The following is a 20,089-nucleotide window of genomic DNA, read 5'->3' on the forward strand; positions in this document are numbered from 1 at the left end:
CCATCACCACCACCACCACCACCACCACCACCACCAAATTGACAAGATAAGAGCAGCCATCATTCAAAGTCATAGAAAGCAAAGTACTATAGGAGAGAGGGCAGATGCTAGCCCTGTGATGGACCAGGTTAGTATAGCTGCAGTGCAGGACACAAAGCCTGGCAGGTACAGCAAGCATCCCACGGACTCCCTCTTTTTCTGAGACAGGGTCTCACTATTTAGCTCTGGCTGGCCTAGAACTCCTATTTGTGCCTACTAAGTGCTCAATTCAAAGGTGTATGCTACCATGACCAGCCAGGGACTGGCTTTATTCTGAGGGCGAATGTTTACACAGGTGGGGGGGGCCCAAGAGAGGGACTTGACTTTGGCAGTCAGGTGGGGGGATGACATGGGAAGCAAGGGGCTGAAAACAGTGCTGGGAAGCAGGACTCATGGGAAATGTGCAAGCGGACTCTCCTAGGGACTTGCTCGTTGGGGACAGGGAAGTATCAGGGCTGCCTCCCAGGATTTGGGATGGGAGAATGATGGGACCCTGACTGAGTATCCTGCCTCATGGTGTTGGGCCTGGTGCCGGTGAGCCCAGCCATCATTCACGGGTCCATGGGTTGTGTTTCTGATCTCAGTCCACCTAGGGCCCCCACACATAGTATTGGAGCCTACCGAGCTGGTGCGGATTCAAGGGGAGGCTGCCCAGATCGTGTGTTCGGCCACTAATGCGGACGTTGAATTCAATGTTATCCTCAAACGTGGAGACACCAAGGTCAGTCCCTGGGGGAAGGAGATGACAACATGGAGTCTGTCCATCCCCCTCAGCAGAGAGGCATCTTCACCTCAAACTGGCTTTCTGGGCCGGTGCCAGGGCTGTGGCCTAGTGAAGGGCCTGAGACCTCGTGCCAGCAGCAGCTGACTCGAGCTGCTGGGAGATTGGGCTGGCAAATCTAGCTGATTCTGGGGGTTCGCCCTGCACCTTTGCTGCAGCTTATAAAGTACTCCCTTCTGGGGCTGGTGAGATGGCTCAGCGGGGAAGAGCACCAACTGCTCTTTGGAAGGTCATGAGTTCAAATCCCAGCAACCACATGGTGGCTCACAACCACCCATAATGAGATCTGACGCCCTCGTCTGGTGCGTCTGAAGACAGCTACAGTGTACTTACATATAATAAATAAATAAATCTTTAAAAAAAAAAAAAGTACTCCCTTCTGACAGAATGAGGAGTTCCTAGGCTCCCTCAGAAGCATGGAGCCACGGTGGCTATTTCAGAAAGGCTTTGAGTGAGAAGAAAAATGAGGATCCTTTGGAAGGAATGGAGAGGTTGCCTCTTAGCTTCTTCACCCCCATGTGAATCGTGTGTCAGGTCCAGTCCAGAGCCCTTGCTTTGTGAACCTACTCACCCTCACTTTAACTGAGGGGCAGGGGACCGAAATTCTTCCCATTTTATAGATGAAACAATTGAGACTCAGAGCCGGACACAGGCCGACCATCATTTTAAAGGTGGAGGATCTGAAATTCAGATCCTAAACAATTTTGGACTGCTCAAATCATCTCAATTCTTTCTGTCTACAGCTGGAAATCCCCCTAAGCAGTGACTTTCAAGATAACTGTTATAAAAAAGTCCGGACCCTCAGTCTCAATGCTGTGGACTTCCAAGATGCTGGCATATATTCCTGTGTGGCCAGCAATGGTGCTGGCACACAAATGGTCTCCATGAACTTCCAGGTGGTGGGTGAGCATCAGGCAATGGGGAGGCCTGTGGCTGTTGGAAGATGAAGGTGACGAGGGGAAAAGGGTGGCTTAATCCTGTAGCCCCAACTAAGGAGACTACCTAGACCCTCAACTTCATCCAGCAGGGCGTGGGTCATAGTTTAGTGTATTCTGTTCTGGGCTGGGATCAGAGCCCAGCAGCTCCCTACTGCAGCTCATTTCTGAGAGCATTAGGGTATCATATGGACACACCAACAGACAGTGCCTCTCTGTCGTGATTGTACCCTTAAACACCAGCGGTCCCTCTAACTGGGGCCTCTAAGCTGGGGCAAAGGGGGTGATAGTGGAGTTGCTGTGCCTCAGTGAGAAAGGAAGGGAACAGATCATCTAGAAGAGGACACCATGTGCCATCCCCAAGGGAAAAGAGCCCAAGCATTTTTGAGACACCGAAGCAGCTAAGGACATCTGACGTACAGAGTGTGCATAACGGTGATGAGGGAATGAAGCTGAGGCAGGAGCCTGCTGGCGATGGAGCCTTAACAGAGTGGGTGGAGAATTTGCACCCCACCCTATTGAGTGGTCAGGGCTGAGGTCTCCACAGGGCTCAGCTTGCACAGAAGGGACTGGCAGTCAGGAGCACACACTTCCATGCGATATCATCAAATCTGGCTCCGCCAAACATTATATCGAACAACCTCTTTGTGCCTTAGTTTCTTTTCCTGAAAAAAAAAAATATGAGGGTGTTAATAGTCAGTGAGAGCATTTAAAAAACCTAGAAGAAGCCCTGGTGAGATCGACACTGCTAGAGTGTGCAAGCAAATACCGCATTAGAAGACTTACTCAGGTGCTGGAGATAGGGGAGAGTGGATGCTGGAAGCAGCCACAAATAGCGGATGTAGACCAAGCTGGAGAAAGTGGTGAGAGTGCCAACCATGGCGATGAAGAATGATGGGCTTAAGGTGCCCTCCCATTGCCTGGCTACTGAATTGGGAGCAGTGGCATTCTACAGGCTGAGAAGCCCACAACACAGCAGTTCTACAGTGTGAGAATATGCACTAATATTCTCGGAATATGCACTAGCAGTGTGGCCTGCTAAGGGACCATGTGTTGAGTGAGAGTCAGAAGGGAGGAGATGGAGGAAGCATGGATCAGTGGGCTCTGAGCACATGCACAGGGAGCTCCTCCGAATGCTGCAAGGTAAAGGGAAGAAAGGCAGAACTCACGCAAGGTTGTCCTCCGGTCACACCACCAGGCGACTTGCTTGCTAGTGCAGGCATTCAGGGGTCAATTCCATAAGTGTGTGTGCTCATTCGACTTTTGCCCAGATGTGTGTCCAAGCTTGAAGTTTGTGTAGGGCAAGCTCAGACACTTGAGCAAGAGAGCTCTAGTTCATGGAGCATCTCCTGTGCCATTAAGATAGCTCTCCATGTTGGATTAAGGAAGGAGATGGCCCGTGGGGCTGTGTTGGCAATGGATGAGAGGTGCCACATGAGGTCACAGAGGTAAACTGGGCAGGTAGTTGATCCGATGGCCCTGAGATTCCATGTAAGGACTTAGAGCTTCTCCTGGAGGAGGTGAGAAGCAGTTGGAAGGTTTAGTCAGACTTGGATCAACAGGACTCTCTGGTGCTCTGGGAGAGGAGGAGAGGGTAAATTAGGCTTCCCCAGTGGTCCAAGGTGATGAGTCCAGACTAGAGAGGTAATCGAGGTTGTGGGAGGAGTTTGGACAGTTGAGCAGATGGATGGATGGTGGTGGGAAAACAGGTAGCAGAGCTGTGCCCTGGCTGGGGTGGAGGCTGTGAACCTGCTGCGTAGATGTGCTCAGGTCCTGCATCGAGGTCTGGGTGGTCCAGGGAACACGTGAAGGAGGACGTCTCTCCACTAACACCAGATCTCCTGCATTGATTTCCAGAGAGTGCCTATTTAAACTTGACCTCTGAGCAGAGCCTCTTGCAGGAGGTGTCTGTGGGCGAGAGCCTCACCTTCACGGTCCATGCAGATGCCTACCCTGGCCTACAGCGTTACAACTGGACCTACCTAGGGCCGTTCTTTGGAGACCATCACAAGCTTGAGTTTAACACCCAACGGACCACATACAGGTACCGCCTGTCAGGCCCCACACAAATGTGTGTGTGTGTGTGAGAGAGAGAGAGAGAGAAAGAGAGAGAGAGAGAGAGCACTTTGCATCACTGGGGAGTCTGTGGTCTGTGTGTGGCGCACGCGTGTGCGCTTTGTGTCACTGGGGAGTCCGGTGCTTTCCTTGGCTACTCTACCATTTCTGGAAGGCTCATGTTGTCAGAGTCCTTGGGAACCTCTCAGCTTCATCTGTCCCTTTTATGGCCAATGTACAAAATGACCATGACTTCCACCCCAAATGTATTTGAGATAGCAATCATAGGAGGCACCTGCCAAGTTCCCATGGGGAAGGGGCAGAAGGACACAATCGTACATTTGCTAAAGGAGTAATTGTCCTTAGAACTCCCTTCCAACAGTTCTCTCCTTAGGCTCATGGATATTTTGGGGGCGAGGTAAATGTTTCCTCCACACCTCCTCTGCTGGTACCGGTCTACTCTTAGAACTTGGGTTGGTCACGTGACCACCACTGTAGAGCTATGCTGCCTATCTCTGAATGGACCGTGTCCTTGAGGGTTTTACTGTCCTGACCCAGGGCCTGAAGGTTGTGCGGCAAGCCAATCCCCAGTCCGAGACTGCTTCTGATAAGGGAATTTTAGTCTGGCAGTGGCTACTGTAGCCCCTGTCCAAGCAAAAACTGCTACTTTGCTGTCATTAGTGTGGGAGAGAGGGCTCCGTGGTTAAAGAGCTCTTGCTGACCTTGCAAAAGACCAGGGTTCAGTTCAAGATCCAATGGATCCTATACCCTCTTTTAACCTCCATGGGCACCAGGCACACACCTGGTACACACACATACAAGCAGGCAAAGCATTTATAGGCATAAAATAAAACAAGAATAAATCTTAAGCCTGGCAGTGGTGGCACACACCTTTAATCCCAGTACTTGGGAGGCAGAGGCAGGCAGAACTCTGTGAATTTGAGGCCAACCTGCTCAACAGAGTGAGTTCCAGGACAGCCAAGGCTACATGGAGAAACATTGTTTTAAAAAAACAAGAAACAAAACTAAACAAAATCTTAAAATGTAACACCTTTAATCCTAGCACTCAGGAGGCAGAGGCAGATGGATCTCTGAGTTCAAGGCCAGCCTGAACTACAAAATGAGTTCCAGGACAGCCAGGGCTACACAGAGGAACTCTTGTCTTGAGGGAAAAAAACACTTTAAATATTTATTTTAATTTATGTGTATACTTTTCTTGCATGCATATATGTATATATGTGCGACTTGTGTGCCTGGTGCCCGCAGAGTCTGAAGAGGGTGCCAAATCCTCTGGAACTGGAGGTTATGGGTCATCATGCCAATGCTGGGAACCAAACCTGGGTCCTCTACAAGAGGGTGTGCTCTAATCCACTGAATCATCTCCATAGTCCTGTAAAATGTGTTACCTAAATAATGCATTCACTAGCTGGACATGAGGGCACATGGCTATTATGGGCAACAGAAGCAGAGGGAACAGGGGTTCGAGGCTATGTAGCAAGTTTGAGGCTAACCTGGGCTATATCAGACCTTGTCTCAAACAACAACTACACTCATAATGGACCCATTATCAGTTAGAAACTAAGAAAACAGCTCTTGCTTTCAGACTTTTCTGTAATAAAGGACACCATTAAGTTAAGTCCCTATAATGAGTCAGGTTCTTGTCCAGCATTCTAAATGCACATCCCTTCAACCCTCGGGCAAAGGCTGTGAATACAAAACAAAACAAAATAAAACAAAAACATGAAAAACATCAGCCTTGCTCTCAGAGCCAATGAAGACCACAGCAGTTGAGTGCCGACCTGACGTCCCACACAGCCAACAAGGATTGGTTTCTGTAGCTACGTGGGTCAGAACCAGCGCCATCTCTCACCATCCCCTGGGACAGGGCTAGCACATTGGGATTCTCAGTAGGGGTCCTGGTGTCTGTGAATACTTAGTTCAGAGGTAAGAAGGAAGGGGACCCTGCCATGTACCTCCCAGGACCTTGCAAACATCATCTCTAATAAACCTTTGGGGGCAGGGGCAAAGAATATTCTTAGATGAGAGGACACTGAAGGGCTGGGGTAGGTGGTTTCTCCTGTCTCTGTGGTCCACTTCTGAGGACCTGGCTCTCCAACAAGGCCTCTGTGTCCTGAAACTTGAACAAAGGATGTGCCGCTTTCCTGCATGGGATGTCTGATGATAACAGTAGCATCTCTTGACTGTCTTGCAGGTACTCGTTCAAGCTCTTCCTGAACCGTGTAAAGGCCTCAGAGGCTGGCTGGTACTCCTTAATGGTGCAGAACAAGGCAGGCTGGAATAATCTGACCTTTGAGCTCACCCTGCGATGTGAGTGATAGGGACAGGCTGGGAAGGGTTGGGTGTACTGGGAGGGGTGAGGGTAGCAGGTTCCAGGCAGGTGGTCAAAAGACTGAGATCCTGCCCCTAAAGCTGCTCCTGCCCTCCTCCATCTTTCCCTTCCTCCTCAGATCCCCCAGAAGTCACTGTTACATGGATGCCTGTGAATGGCTCTGATGTCCTGTTCTGTGATGTCTCTGGGTACCCTCAGCCCAACGTGACATGGATGGAGTGCAGGGGCCACGTTGATAGGTCAGTGGGCTTACTTTTCCTCCTTAGGGTGAGCCTAAGTCTGGGAGGGGCACCCATGACTGGGAAGGGCATGCTGATGCAGGACACTCTGAAGCCCTGAATCAAAGTCTGTTGTTCCAGGTGTGATGAGGCCCAGGCCTTGCAGGTTTGGAATGATGCCCACCCTGAAGTCCTGAGTCAAGAGCCTTTCCACAGAGTGATCATTCAGAGCCAGCTGCCCATTGGGACCTTAAAACACAACATGACTTACGTTTGCAGAGCCCACAACAATGTGGGTAACAGCTCCCAGTTCTTCAAGGCCTTCTCCCTAGGTAATCTACTGTTCCTCCTCCACAACCAGAATGGACGTCAGGCATGTAGAGACTGCTTGCTCCCTCACCCAGGGGTTCCTACTTGGGGAAGGTCCTAGGCATGCTAAGTTTCACCTCTGGGTCACCCTGGCTAATCCTGAGCCACAGGGTTCCAGGCACCCCTACATGGAGAGGTCCAGAGTTCCTTATTGAGGGACTGGAGAGGGAAGGGTAAGGTCAGGGAGTGGGAAAGGAAAGAATGAGGCAAAGAGATGCAATTAGAGACCAAGGAAGGACTCAGAAACGGAGAGACGCGGAGCCTGATCCTTTGCCTCCTGCTCCTTGCATGAGGGAGAAAGGAGTTGGGTGAAGAAATACAGCTCATCCCAAGTCCAGGTCTAGAGAGGACGCTTCTCCATCTCTCTCCAGCTCCCTCCTTGTTCCCTGCCCCTTCCCAACCCTGAGACACAGTCCTGCCCACTCAAGACCACCATGCCAGGGCTTGCCCAGTGCTGATATGGAGCTTGCACCTATTTTTGCCTCACTCAGAAATCCACAACCTACTCAGGCCCTTAAATAGCTCCTATTGTGTCAGGGCCTGGGTGAGGCTCTCAATCCAGATTGAACAGGGCAGACCCTTGGCTTCTGCTTGGCTAAGGGATCATGTCCTTTATGTTCTCCAGTCAGTAACCTGGAGCAGTTGCTGCCAGACCGGTTGCCCCTCTTGTCTGGGAATGCTCTGTCTCTATGGCCCCTCACTCCTCTAACAGCCAAGTCCTGACTTCCTTCATTTTGGAAGGATGACATACCTGACATATTCAGAGATGTCCTAGTTTGCTGTCACTCATCTACTAAGGGACCCGAGCACCTAGCTGGGCACAGAAACGAACTGTGTCCTTCCTACACCATCAAGATAACTAGGATTAGAGGTCAGTAAGGTGAGACCTGGGCTAAGCTGCCCCTCAGACTCAGAAGGCTGCTGAGCTTTTAAGGACACAAAGGGAAACCACAGGAAAGCTGAGGATCTAAGTGCAACTCCCAGAAGGCCCTTCTACCCACAAGGGGGAGTGATAATGCCCCATCACTGGGGTTTGCATGCAACCAGTAGCTGAGCACTGGCAGAGTGGTGAGACTACATACACATCTCCCCACCTGTTCACTCCTTTGTCCCCCCTCTTCCAGGACGAAGCAAACAGCTCCCTGATGAGTCCCTGTTTACTCCGGTGGTGGTAGCCTGTATGGCTGTCATGTCTCTGCTGTTGCTACTGCTGCTGCTGCTCTTGTACAAGTACAAGCAGGTGAGTTGGGCAGCAGAGCTGGACCAAGAAGCCAAGGGAACCAGATATGGATGGCCCCTGCCCATGTTTGCTCATTCTGACAGGTTGTCATGCAACTAGAGCTCTTCAGTAGGACTTTTCTGTGTGTCAACATGGACTGGCACCAAGGGGCTCCTAACGCTGTAACCCTAAGCTTTCCTGTTGGGGGCAGGAGAAGGTGTAAAAATGAGGGTGTGCCTAAAAGGCGCCTGTCTCTGCCTATGGGACCATAGGACAGTGGGTATGTTAAAACTCCTTTCTCCATCTATAAAATGGGGTTCAAAGTGGCAGGTTGTCACCAAGATTCTCCAACTTGTATGTATAGAGGAGGGGTAGAATGTCAAAGACAGCAGTCCGTGTGCTTCCTTCCAAGGAGGAAGTTGTCTGCAGATCCAGTCAGCTCGTGCACATTGGGATGGGAGTGTGACTGAAGTTGGTATCTCCTTGACCACACACACCAACGTGGCTTCTGGGTGCTGCTTGCCACACAGACGTAGCTTAGTCACTGCCATAGCTACCTGTCCTTGGAGAAACACAAAGTCCTTCCTCATACGGAACTAAAAGCTGTCTCTGGTGCCCCATAAGCACCAGGTTCCCAGAGCTCTTTCTGCCTTGACTGACTGGCCTCAGCTAATGGTGGTCTAGGGTACCTCATCTGTCTCTACAGGACCATTTTCTAAATAGATCACTCCAGGTTACCTTCTCATTTCCCATCCAGGAAACATAACTGCTTCTTACGCAGCCCAAAGTCAGGGGACCCACAGCCTCAGGCTGCCCTTTTCTCCCATCACCCTTTGATGTCCACTGACTGACTTGCTTCTGAAAGAAAAATCTGAAAGAGGCAGGGTAGTTGGCAGCTCTTTTCTGACCAGCCTCTTTGTAGGTAGGGCACTTGGCCCCACCTGTCTTTGTCCCCAGGTCGGGGTGAGACATGGCCTGTCTATGGAAGGGTTGTTCCTGCTGAGGGCTGACTCATCTCCTTCTGTCCCCCAGAGAAACCGCAACAGTGGGGAAGGCACAGCGGAAGAGGAAAGGGCCAGAGTCAGCTGGCCCACAGGGATAGGGACAAGGAAGAGAGGATGATGGGCAGAGAGACGGGAAGGGTAGACTCAGAAAGAAAGCACGGATCAGATTCTGGGCCCAGGCCTAAATTGAAGAAGGAGGATCTGGAGAGCTTCCAGCGAGACATGCCCAGGTCTCCACCACCCCCACCCCCAGGCTTAATACCTACTCCACAGACCAAAGGCCTGATGGGGAGGGTGGGCAAGATCTGATGTTTCCAAGCCCTCTTCAGTCTCTTCAGTCTCTCAGCGGAGAACCTCAGCTTTGGGCTAGCATGAGCAACCAGTGAATTGATATGCCGTAAGGATTTAACCAGGCCCAGCTCCCAAGAAAGGAGAGTCCCTGTAGCTGGCATTCCAATCATCCCTCTCTCTAGGAAGGGACCTCACAGGCCACCCCACCTTCACAAGGACAAGGGGGTCCCCCAAAGTCACCAGGGGATGGAAGGAATTCTTGAGGTTGACAGCGGCTCAGTACTCAAACCGTGGATTCAGCTGTGCGAGCTTCCAGCTGAACCTCCCTTCCCCCTCACACCATCCCTTCCAACATTGTCCTAGCAGAGGTGGGAGGGCTGACTCAGCCCAGCTGCAGAGGGACAAGGGAAGCAGAAGTGGCTAGGAGAAAAACAGTCGTAGCCACAGAGACTCCTGGAAATGGAAGATGGAAGTGACAGGAGGGGTCACCCAGCAGCCGGAGGGAGTTCCTCCCCAGAGCTCACTTCAGCCACCTTGCCCAAGCCATGACAGGCACATGCTCTGTTGTTGCTGTTACTAGAAGTGGTGTTTGTGTTTGTTTGTTTGGTTGGTTGTTTTTGTTTGTTTGTTTGTTTGTTTGTTTTTGTTTGGGGTACTGGGTCTCCCTATAGCTTTGAGGATGGCCTCAAACTCCCACTGTTGCTAAGGCTGGCCATAGACACTTGATCCTCCTGCTTCCGTCTCCCAAGGATCGCAGTGTGTGCCCTCATGCCCGCTGGGTGTTCGTCCTTATGTCTAACTGCAGTCTTCTCATTCAAAGATCCAGCTGGAAGGTCTTCCTTGTAGCTACATAAACTCTCCTCTCGGCAACACTAACTCATGCATCCTTTAGCTCCTCTTGCTAAGCACCCTTGAAGGAAGGACTTGGGTACTAGACACAGCCCAGTCCCTGTCCCTAAGGCCTGACCGAACACAAGCCGGTCTGTGAACCGAAAGTCTTGGTGTCCTCCACCACCCCAGCCTAACTTCCACTGTCCCGTAAATGTGGCCTTCCCTCGGTTCTTCTCAGGGCAGCAGCTCTTGGCACGATGCCCTTATGCAGCTGCCCCAGGGGCAGGAAAAGGTGAAGTACTCACTCTCTTCTGCCCCGACACCAATCTTAGCTGGGACTGAAGGGCTACTGAGAACCTGAGAGGGAACCGGAGCCAACAGGAGTGTGTAATGCGCAGGGCACCCCCTTCGTCAGAGGGCACTTCCTCAGCACCGCTTCCTTTTCGCTAGAGTTAGGAGATAGCCCCTGTCTTAGAGGCCTCCTGACCTGCCTGCCTGGAAGCTCCCCTCTCAAGTCCTAAGCCGCATGGTCACCTGCCTGTCTCCTCGAGCCCGCCTCAAGGCTACCCAGCATTTGTGCTCTCTAGGCCTGGAATACTCTCTTTCAGGCTCCTCAGGGATTCTCGTTACGACGTATCTTACACCGCTCTCTGTCCTGTTACCCTGCTTCATTGACTTCATGATATTATTTGTTTTTTCCAAATGTTTTAAAACATTAGTTTCTGGGACTGGAGAGATGGTTCAGAGGTTAAGAGCGCTGACTGCTCTTCTAAAGGACCCAGGCTCAATTCCCAGCACTTACATGTTGACTCAAAACGATCTGTAAACCCAGTTCTAGGGGATTCCACCTCCTCTTCTGACCTCATTGGATACTAGGCATGCATGTGGTACACAGTCATACATGCAGGCAAAACACCCACATACATAAAATAATAAAAAATTAAAATAACATTTGTTAGTATCTATTGATTATATATAATAATGGGCTTCATGTGACATCTTCAAGCATGCACCTAATGTATATTGATGATATTGGTCACATTCATCTCCCATTACCCTATCTTGTCCCTCACCCAACCTGCTGTTCCCCTTTCTGTCCCCAAACTCCTCTTTCACTTTAATTTGTATATGTATGTGTGAATATGTGCTTGTACAAGGGGGTATTGTGTGAGTATGTATGTATGTATGTATGTATGTAAGTATATGTTTTTGTGTGTGTGCTTATATGTATACATATGTCCTAACATCTTTCATTAGGGTTGCTTGCAGAAGTGTAGGTGAGTTATTTATAGAAATTGGGCTATACAACTGAAGAAAAACGTCCCTCCCACCCCCAGTAATCATTGGCTGCCTACAGGTATTCAGAGAGGGTACACTTGTGAGCCACTCCGTCCTCCATGACAGGATGTTAAGACTGATCCTGTCCAGGTCTTAGGCAGGTACCCACAGCTGCTGTGAGTTCAAGGCAGCAGGCACGTCACGCCCAGCTAACAGTATTCCCTAACCTTCCAACCCACCCTAGCTCTTACATTCTTTTCTATGGGGGTCCTCTGAGCCCCGGAGTGACGCCGATGTCTCCTTTATGGCCCAGCGTTCACCAGTCGCTCACTCTCAGCACTTTGTCAGTCATGAGTCTCTGCAGTTACTGCTGACTATTGCAAACAGTAGCTTCTCTAACGAAAGCCAAGAACAGCACTGTCTATGGAGATAAACAGAATTATTTAGAAGGTTAGTTGCCCAGCACCACCATATCCATTTAGCAAAATAACAGCTCGATATTCCCTACTAGGGCTGAGAACCTCCCTAGCCAGGAGCTTTGGACCAAAATTACAGTACCAGCTGTGCCTTCAACCTGTAGCCTCAGTGTTAATCAGAAAGCACCCAGATACCCCCATAACAGACTAGACACTATTTGCACATTTTTCAAGGCACTATTCGACTGTTTTCTATCTATATGTTTAAGCTGAATGTCTTTCTTAGCCACTCAGTGTCAGCCCTGTGGGGCCAAGAGGTTGCCTTGTTTAATGATGAATTGATCATACACGATAGAAATACTTGTGCAGTAAAATGTCTAGGAGGCTGTATAATTCAGCCTGGAGAAGAAAGCAAATTCTGACCTCAGCATAGTTGAGGGGATGAGATGAGGCTCGGTGAAAGGAGTCGGTTCCAAAAGATGCCGTGTGACTCTGCTGATACAAAATACCCAGTAAAATGACTAGAGACAAAGTAGAGTCATGTCTTCAGTGGGTAAAAGACGGGAGTAGGGGGGCTGCTCTCTACTGGGCGCAGAGCTTGCTCTACAAGGCCAAAAGAGTTCTGAAAGTCGGTTTCCTATCATTGCTAAGAAACTAAATACTACCGAGGTATATGCTTAAAATGTCTGGGATGGTACATTTTCTGTTTTGTATATTTCACTAGAATTGAAAACGAAAGTAGGGCTGGAGAATAGCTTAGTTGTATAGTATGAACTTATGCATATATAAGACCTTGGCCCAATCCCTAGCATCCAAAACAGAACTGTGAACATAAACTATTTGAGTGAGCAAACGGACAGGTTCATGAATGAATGGATAGTTCTCAACTTCTACCCTCCACCATGGCCCAGGAATTATCAAATTCATAGTCATCGAGGGCTTTAGGAATCATCTTGTCTGAGTTTTCGAATGACCAGCTCAGTTTTGAGTGAAACTGAGGCTTGAAGAGAAGGTCACATAGAAAGGCAGAACCAAGCTTTGGATGCTCTGCCCACAAGACGCCGTGGTCCCCCTCAGCACAGAGCAGGCTGAGAGCTTCTGGATTGTCCTCCCATGCTCTTGGGAGGTGAGGTGCAAGGTCAGGCTGCTAGACCCTCAGCCCCATGCCTCCCTTCCCTTCTGCAGAAGCCGAAGTACCAGGTGCGCTGGAAGATCATTGAGAGCTACGAGGGCAACAGCTATACCTTCATCGACCCTACCCAGTTGCCCTACAATGAGAAGTGGGAATTTCCCCGAAACAACCTGCAGTTTGGTGAGAGAGAGAGAGAGAGAGAGAGAGAGAGAGAGAGAGAGAGAGAGAGAGAGAGAGAGAGCCTCAGCTCTTTGTGATCTCCCGTCATAGGGCACATGAAGGTTGCAGGGATCCTTTGGGTCTCAGAACCTAAGGAGCCCATGTGTGTGTATGATAGGTAAGACTCTAGGAGCTGGTGCCTTTGGGAAGGTGGTGGAGGCTACAGCCTTTGGTCTGGGCAAAGAAGACGCAGTGCTGAAGGTGGCGGTGAAGATGCTAAAGTGTGAGTGGGGGAAGGTGCAGCGGGGGCGGGGGATGGGGAGTAGGTGCCTGCTGCAAATAGTCTGGCTTTGCTGTCACAAGAGGCGCTTCCCATACTTTTAATCAGTTGGGATCTGTTCTCCCTTCCTCCCTCCGTTCCTCCCTCCCATTTGTACGTCTGCATTTCTCATCCCTCTTTTGGACTCTGGGTCTCTGGGTGCCATCCGCTTGCTCTGACTTTAGCCCTATCTCCCAGCCACCGCTCACGCTGATGAGAAGGAGGCCCTGATGTCAGAACTGAAGATCATGAGTCACCTGGGGCAGCATGAGAATATAGTCAACCTCTTGGGAGCCTGTACTCACGGAGGTAAGAGCTGGGCAGGAAGGGGTTGGGGGTGGAGCTCATTGTCTTGGTTATCCAAGGGTTCCCAGACATCTGGGTTCCAAGCTCCCCTTCTCATTTGCTCTAAGTGCCTGTAGGATCCCTGCCTCCAAATCTCCGCTGTTCCTAGCCTGGACTCAGAGCAAGAGTTACTCATGGCTGAGGGAGATATCTATGTGTAGCCTTCTGAGCTCACTTACAGGGAACTTAACATGAAATTCCAAATCCACCTTTTAAGAAGCCCCTACCCCTGACTTACATGTACCAAGACTACAAGTCACTTCCCTTCCTCTTGGCTATAAAGTGGCTTTGTCCTAGACTGAACTGCCATAGACCTCCTCTGAAGAAAGTATTTTTGTGGTAAAATTTTCTTTTTTTGAGAGACAGCCTCATTTCAATCCAGGCTGGTTTGGAATGCCCTATGTAGCCCAGACTGGCTTTAAACTTGAGATCTTCTTGTCTTAGCCTCAAGCACAGTCACACTAGGCTAGGCTAAACTCATCTTTAGAAAGCTTTGTAAGTTGTCATTGGCTTTTGCAAGATTAGAACTCAGGCATACCGGTGCCCTGGCCGGATGCTGCTATTCACATACATGGGCAGTGGGGCCTTGGGGGGCACCTCTCACCCTCCCTTCTGGCTGCCTTAGGGCCTGTCCTGGTCATCACTGAATACTGCTGCTATGGAGACCTACTCAACTTCCTGAGAAGGAAGGCCGAGGCTATGCTGGGAGCCAGCCTGAGTCCTGGTCAGGACTCCGAGGGGGACTCTAGCTACAAGAACATCCACCTGGAGAAGAAATATGTGCGCAGGTAGCTCACTGGCATGGGGCAGGATAGAGGGGAGGCCAGAATGGGAAGCCCTGCCCCCAATCTGGGCTCTGAAGAATACCTACCCCAGGCTTTAAAGCAACTCTGCTTTCTTACCACACATTGCCATCATCCCACAAGTATCTGCACACCTTTCACATTCCAGGAATGTGAAGGACAAAGACGGGAGGCTCAGAGTTGAGAGAGGGGTTCATGGACACATCACCTTCATGTGTGGAAGGATTTTCCTAGGCCCAAACTTGGACCCCTGGCCAGAGGTTGGAGGACTTGGAGGAAATGCTTGCTCCTGGTTGTCCCACAGCATGTCTGTGGGAGCTGCAGGACACATATTCCATTCAGGAGTGGCTGATGTATCTCTACACTATCCCCCCCCCCCCCCCCCCCCCCCCCCCCCCACCTCCAGGGGAAGTGAGAACGGAATTTATTAGTTGTTGGATGGAGGTAGCAGGACATCCTGGCCTGTAGGAAGGTTCCTGGTCCACCCAGGTCTCCGTTTCCAGTTCAGATATCAGAGTGTTGAGACCCTCAGGGTCTTCTGCTGTTCTGGGATTCCTGGAAGCCACCAGAGGCTATGGACAGAGCCGCATGGGGAAGCAGAGAGGGGAAGAAACAAGTTTCATGTAGCCCATGAAGGGACAGAGAGGGAACCTGGGTTAAGCCTGCTGTTTTAAGTTGGAGTCTCAGTATTGGATCATGGTAGCTTGTGCCCTAGTGCTGGACTCCTGGGATCAGGTTGCACTCAGAACCAGGGGAGTGTACACTGTCCTTACAGTGTAAGCATTGGCAGCTCCTGAGACTGGGAGAGCTAAAGGGAGAGGAGGTGCCTTGGCTCCTTTCTACAAGTGCACAGACAGGCAAAGCCACAGGTCCGACCAATGGATGCTACTCCAGAAGTATGGTATTCCAGAACAAGGAGATGGTGGCTATTCCATGGACACTAATGGGAGATCCTAGTTTCTCCTTCTGGGAGCCTGAGGGGACGGGCAAAATGTAGGTGTTGAGCAGCTGCTGACAAATCAGACCTGGCTGGCTGATCAGCGTCAGTAGTGGCTGTTCGGGGCAGTGCTGTGCTTCTCCAGGTGGCCTGCCACCATCGCAAGTGTCTGCGTATTTCTGGGTGTTGCCTGTCCACTCATCCTGCAGGGACACAATTTTACTGAAAGAGCCTCTCTGGGGCTCTGATCCAACTTAAGCTTTGCTCTAGAGCTGGGCAAATTTAATGTGAGTTGGTTGCTCTGGACATAGGGAATGTTCAAAATTCTCCAAGCAATTAAAAAAAAAATGCATGTATGAGTGTGTGTGTCTGTGTGAGTACTACCTGTGTTCCTGCTGCTCACAATGGGTCAAAAGATGGTGTCTGATACCCTAGAACTGAGGTTAAAGGTGGGCGCCACCGTGTGGGTGCTGGGAGCCAACCCCAGATCCTCTTACCTGCTGAGCCGTCTCTCCAGCCCCCTTCTTGTGTGATTTTAAATTCTTTGTTTTTACATCTATTTATTTTTAATGCACGTGTATGAGCTGGGTCTTCCTCTTTCCACCAGATGGCTCCTTGGGATTGAGCTCAGGTTTTCAGGCTTGGCAGTAAGTGCCTTTACTCCCTGAGCCATTGTGTCATTCTTCTTGAGGAACTTCTAATGAGAGGCTAACTTGTGCAATGCTGTGTGGAGAGATTAGGGAAAGGGCCAGGAATGGACTCACATCCCAGCAGGGCAGCTAGAGATAACTTCTTCCTACCCTTGAGGATAAAGACCAGAAGGAAATCCAAGGGGCGTGTTGGTATTAGGAGCAATGAAGAACTTTGAGCAGGCAGAGCTGCCTAATGATAGAAATGGGTATCTCTGGCCCTGGGGATGGCTAAACAGGGCGCAATGATTGCTCAAGTCGAATGTAGCATAGGGCCTCCCTTATCAGAGAGGGATGTTCAGCTGACCTTTAGGTTCCTTCCCCTCTGCTGAGTGACTAAGGGAATCCACGGGGTGGCTGGAGGACAATGCCTGGGCTAGGCAGTAATGGGATCATTTTCTACTTCTCTTTCCTACCCAGGGACAGTGGCTTCTCCAGTCAGGGTGTAGACACCTACGTGGAGATGAGGCCGGTCTCAACTTCTTCAAATGACTCCTTCTTTAAGCAAGGTACGGCGGTACCAGGATGTGGGGAGAGAAGAAGGGTGGATGGGCCTAGGGACCAGGGACTGGGGCTGAGGGACAGGAAGTGTGACAGGGTTGTCCTGATGTCTTTTCCTACTCACAGATCTGGACAAAGAGGCCAGCCGGCCACTGGAGCTCTGGGACCTGCTCCACTTCTCTAGCCAAGTGGCTCAGGGCATGGCCTTCCTTGCTTCTAAAAACGTGAGTTTGGGGCTGGGGGTGGGGAGGCTGAATTCCTACTGGCTGTGGGAATGAGGAAGGGGAGGGGAGATGGCCCAGTGGCATCGGAGGAATGTAGGAATGTACAGAGAGAAGCAGCGCCCCAGGGCAGGCTCCTGGAGGACTAGCCTCAGCCTTGGTACACCTGTTTCCCTAGGTGGTCTCATTTAACCGAGCAAACAACAGTTGTTTCTCCTCATAAAACATAGTCTTGCTGGCTGAGCTGTAAGGATGTTGGGGCTCAGATCACCACCCTCAGAACAATCTTAAGGGGCAATGTGTGTGACTTCTGGTTCCTCTCTTTGCTGTGACAATTTAGATTCCGTGAGCCTAATGGGGGGGTCTAATAGGTTATTGTGTGTGCAAATGCTTGGGGAAGCACCTAGTCTCGTATACTGGGTGGTGGCAGCTGCTGGTGTTATGAGGTGGGCCACAAGACCGCTCACGGCACAGGGACTCGTTGTCTCTGACACAGTAGCAGCCGAGTTCAGTTTCTGTGGCTCAGAGAGCCAGAGGGACACTTGAGACAGGGCTGCGGGGCTTTCTAAATGTTAAAACTGTCTACGTCAAATTTTCTCAGACCTCAGGCCTGCACAGGTTTGGACAGACTACCAAACCTGTATCTACCCCCTCAACAGGGACCCAAGGCCTCATGCTCCTCCTCTGGGCCTCAGGCCTCAGGGAGGGATAAACTAACTAATCTCTCTGTGCTTTCTTCAGTGCATCCACCGAGATGTAGCGGCTCGAAATGTGCTGCTGACCAGCGGACATGTGGCCAAGATTGGGGACTTTGGGCTGGCTAGGGACATCATGAATGACTCCAACTATGTTGTCAAGGGCAATGTGAGTGCCAAGAGGGAGAGTGGCTGGTTGGGCAGGCTGTGGAGAACCCTCGAGTGACATGGTACTGTCTTGTCAGGCCCGCCTGCCTGTAAAGTGGATGGCCCCAGAGAGTATCTTTGACTGCGTCTACACAGTTCAGAGTGACGTGTGGTCCTACGGCATCCTCCTCTGGGAAATCTTCTCGCTCGGTGAGCTGCTAAGCCTGTTTCAGGCACAGCCTAGGGCCGATCTGTCTTTGGCTATCCCATTGGTGTCTTGAATCTCACCAATGAAATCTAATCAAAGATGTCTGGTGTCCAAGACAGAGCAAGGGCTGGCAGGAGCAAAGGGATGAGGGCTCCTGAACCAGCACTACGGCACCTGTGTGTAGTTGAGACCCTCTGGCCGATGCATACATCCTGGGTCCTTCCTTCCTTCCCTCTGCCTTGGAGTAGTCCTAGACTGACGTTATCCCTTAGACACCTGCCTATACGCTATTGAAGACTTTCTAACTCCCATCACTGGGGACTGGTCACGGGGCCCTTGTATTGAGTCCTTAACTGCACCAAGTGATCTCTTGGCATCATCTCTTCCCCAATTCACAACCCAGGCGTTGCTCTGTCTGCTTCCAAAGCCCGTCCTGGACTGTGTGGGGTTGGTAATGAAGAGTTGAAGGCCGTGGCCTCCCAAAACCCAAGCATACTTACTGCATTACGCTGCACCGAGGGAGCCCTGGGTCTGAGGGCTCCTACAGCTGGGATGGGCCCTTTATGCTCTGCCTGAGATGCATGTGGGTGGGGGAGCGGGAAGTGAGCGTGGTCTCTTATGTGATCTTGGACTTCGCAGGTCTGAACCCCTACCCAGGCATCCTAGTGAACAGCAAGTTCTACAAATTGGTGAAGGATGGATACCAAATGGCCCAGCCTGTATTTGCACCGAAGAACATGTACGCAAAGGCACTCAACCTTTGTGGGGGTTTGGGGGGATTCTAGGATTTGGGTAGTTGGAAGAGCATATGGCCCTGGTCTTTGTGTACAAGGTGCTAGAGCCTGGCTTCCATCTTCATTGCATTAAGGTCTTTGGGGGCCTCAAGAATGCTAATAGGTGCTGTATCACTGGGCCATATCTCTAGCCCTCAAACTTACTTTTGACTAGTTCTTGGGGGGGTCTTTCACATCTCCCTAGTGATGTATGTGCCCCGAGGAGGCTGACATGGGCAATGTTTGTTTTGTTTCCAGATACAGCATCATGCAGTCCTGCTGGGACCTGGAGCCTACCAAAAGACCCACTTTCCAGCAGATCTGTTTCCTCCTCCAGGAACAGGCCAGACTGGAGAGGAGAGAGCAGGTGAGAGGGATGGAGTGGACACCTGCCCGGCTAGAGCAGGCTGGGCTGGGCCTGAAAAACTTCAGCTGTGTCTGGCTTCTCCCCACCTCAGGACTATGCTAACCTGCCAAGCAGTGGAAGCAGCAGCAGTGACAGTGGTGGTGGCAGCGGCAGCAGCAGCAGTGAGCCTGAAGAGGAGAGCTCCAGTGAGCACCTGGCCTGCTGTGAGCCAGAGGACATAGCCCAACCCCTGCTACAACCTAACAACTACCAGTTCTGCTGAAGCGGGAGAGCAGAGTCCTGCTGCTCGCTCTCCACATCCCAGCTCGGCTTCCTCCATGGATGGGCGACATGGGGAGAACATATGAACTTTGCCCTCAGCTTGGCCCAGCTCTGACACTTCAGAACATGTGGGGCCTGGGGAGGTCAGAGGCCCTGTTCCCAGAGCCTGGGCCATCACTGCCAGTGGGGTTCTCACAGTGCTAGCCTCTATTTACTAGGCCAACTGGTGCACCCCTAGTTCACTTTCTTTATCCTAATCCCATTTAAAAAAACCCATCCCAAACTCTTGTGTTTCAATGGAAAGACTGATTTATGTCTCAAAAGACAGGGTTTCAAAGGCTGTGGGTACGCGGAAGGCTTGCCTCCCTGACAGATGTTTAGATTACAAGTTTCTTGGGGCAGGTGGCCCCTTCCTAAGCTCATAGGACTGGCTGCCACTTGTGACCTTCACTCTATCTATAGTCCTGCCTCATCCTGGATCTTGTACTAAGCCAAGTGGCAGCGAAAAGTCAAGAATGTTCTATCTAGTGCCCTGCCATTCTATGCTGGATGGCGTGGGACCTTGTGGTTGACCACACCAAGCAAATACTGCGTGCTCCCCTCCAAGCTGACGTGTCCTCACTAACAGTCAACATTAAACTAACAACATTAACACGCCAGCAGTGTCTGGTTCTTTGCAGCACACAGGTGCCTTCAAGTTCTCTAGGGGCCCTCCTTCCACCTATCCCTCCTGAGAAGTGACCAAC

The 20,089-nt window shown here is 50.8% G+C and overlaps 1 protein-coding gene across 1 annotated transcript in view; it reads left to right on the top strand.

The window, feature by feature from the left end:
* Csf1r (colony stimulating factor 1 receptor) overlaps nucleotides 1-20,002 on the top strand; it is a 26,565-nt gene extending 6,563 nt beyond the window's left edge. The window contains exons 5-22 of the mRNA XM_031365796.1: nucleotides 624-760; nucleotides 1,564-1,723; nucleotides 3,613-3,799; nucleotides 6,023-6,138; nucleotides 6,279-6,399; nucleotides 6,520-6,710; nucleotides 7,872-7,987; nucleotides 12,972-13,098; nucleotides 13,256-13,360; nucleotides 13,595-13,705; nucleotides 14,367-14,529; nucleotides 16,591-16,679; nucleotides 16,798-16,895; nucleotides 17,634-17,756; nucleotides 17,833-17,944; nucleotides 18,582-18,681; nucleotides 18,974-19,082; nucleotides 19,174-20,002. Coding sequence (XP_031221656.1) covers nucleotides 624-760; nucleotides 1,564-1,723; nucleotides 3,613-3,799; nucleotides 6,023-6,138; nucleotides 6,279-6,399; nucleotides 6,520-6,710; nucleotides 7,872-7,987; nucleotides 12,972-13,098; nucleotides 13,256-13,360; nucleotides 13,595-13,705; nucleotides 14,367-14,529; nucleotides 16,591-16,679; nucleotides 16,798-16,895; nucleotides 17,634-17,756; nucleotides 17,833-17,944; nucleotides 18,582-18,681; nucleotides 18,974-19,082; nucleotides 19,174-19,344 — 2,336 coding nt within the window. The 3' untranslated portion in view covers nucleotides 19,345-20,002. The remainder of the gene's footprint in view (nucleotides 1-623; nucleotides 761-1,563; nucleotides 1,724-3,612; nucleotides 3,800-6,022; nucleotides 6,139-6,278; nucleotides 6,400-6,519; nucleotides 6,711-7,871; nucleotides 7,988-12,971; nucleotides 13,099-13,255; nucleotides 13,361-13,594; nucleotides 13,706-14,366; nucleotides 14,530-16,590; nucleotides 16,680-16,797; nucleotides 16,896-17,633; nucleotides 17,757-17,832; nucleotides 17,945-18,581; nucleotides 18,682-18,973; nucleotides 19,083-19,173) is intronic.
* Nucleotides 20,003-20,089: the final 87 nt, after the last annotated feature.

Source organism: Mastomys coucha, unplaced genomic scaffold (genome assembly GCF_008632895.1).
Source record: "Mastomys coucha isolate ucsf_1 unplaced genomic scaffold, UCSF_Mcou_1 pScaffold13, whole genome shotgun sequence".
In the NCBI taxonomy this organism is placed as follows: Eukaryota; Metazoa; Chordata; class Mammalia; order Rodentia; family Muridae; genus Mastomys; species Mastomys coucha.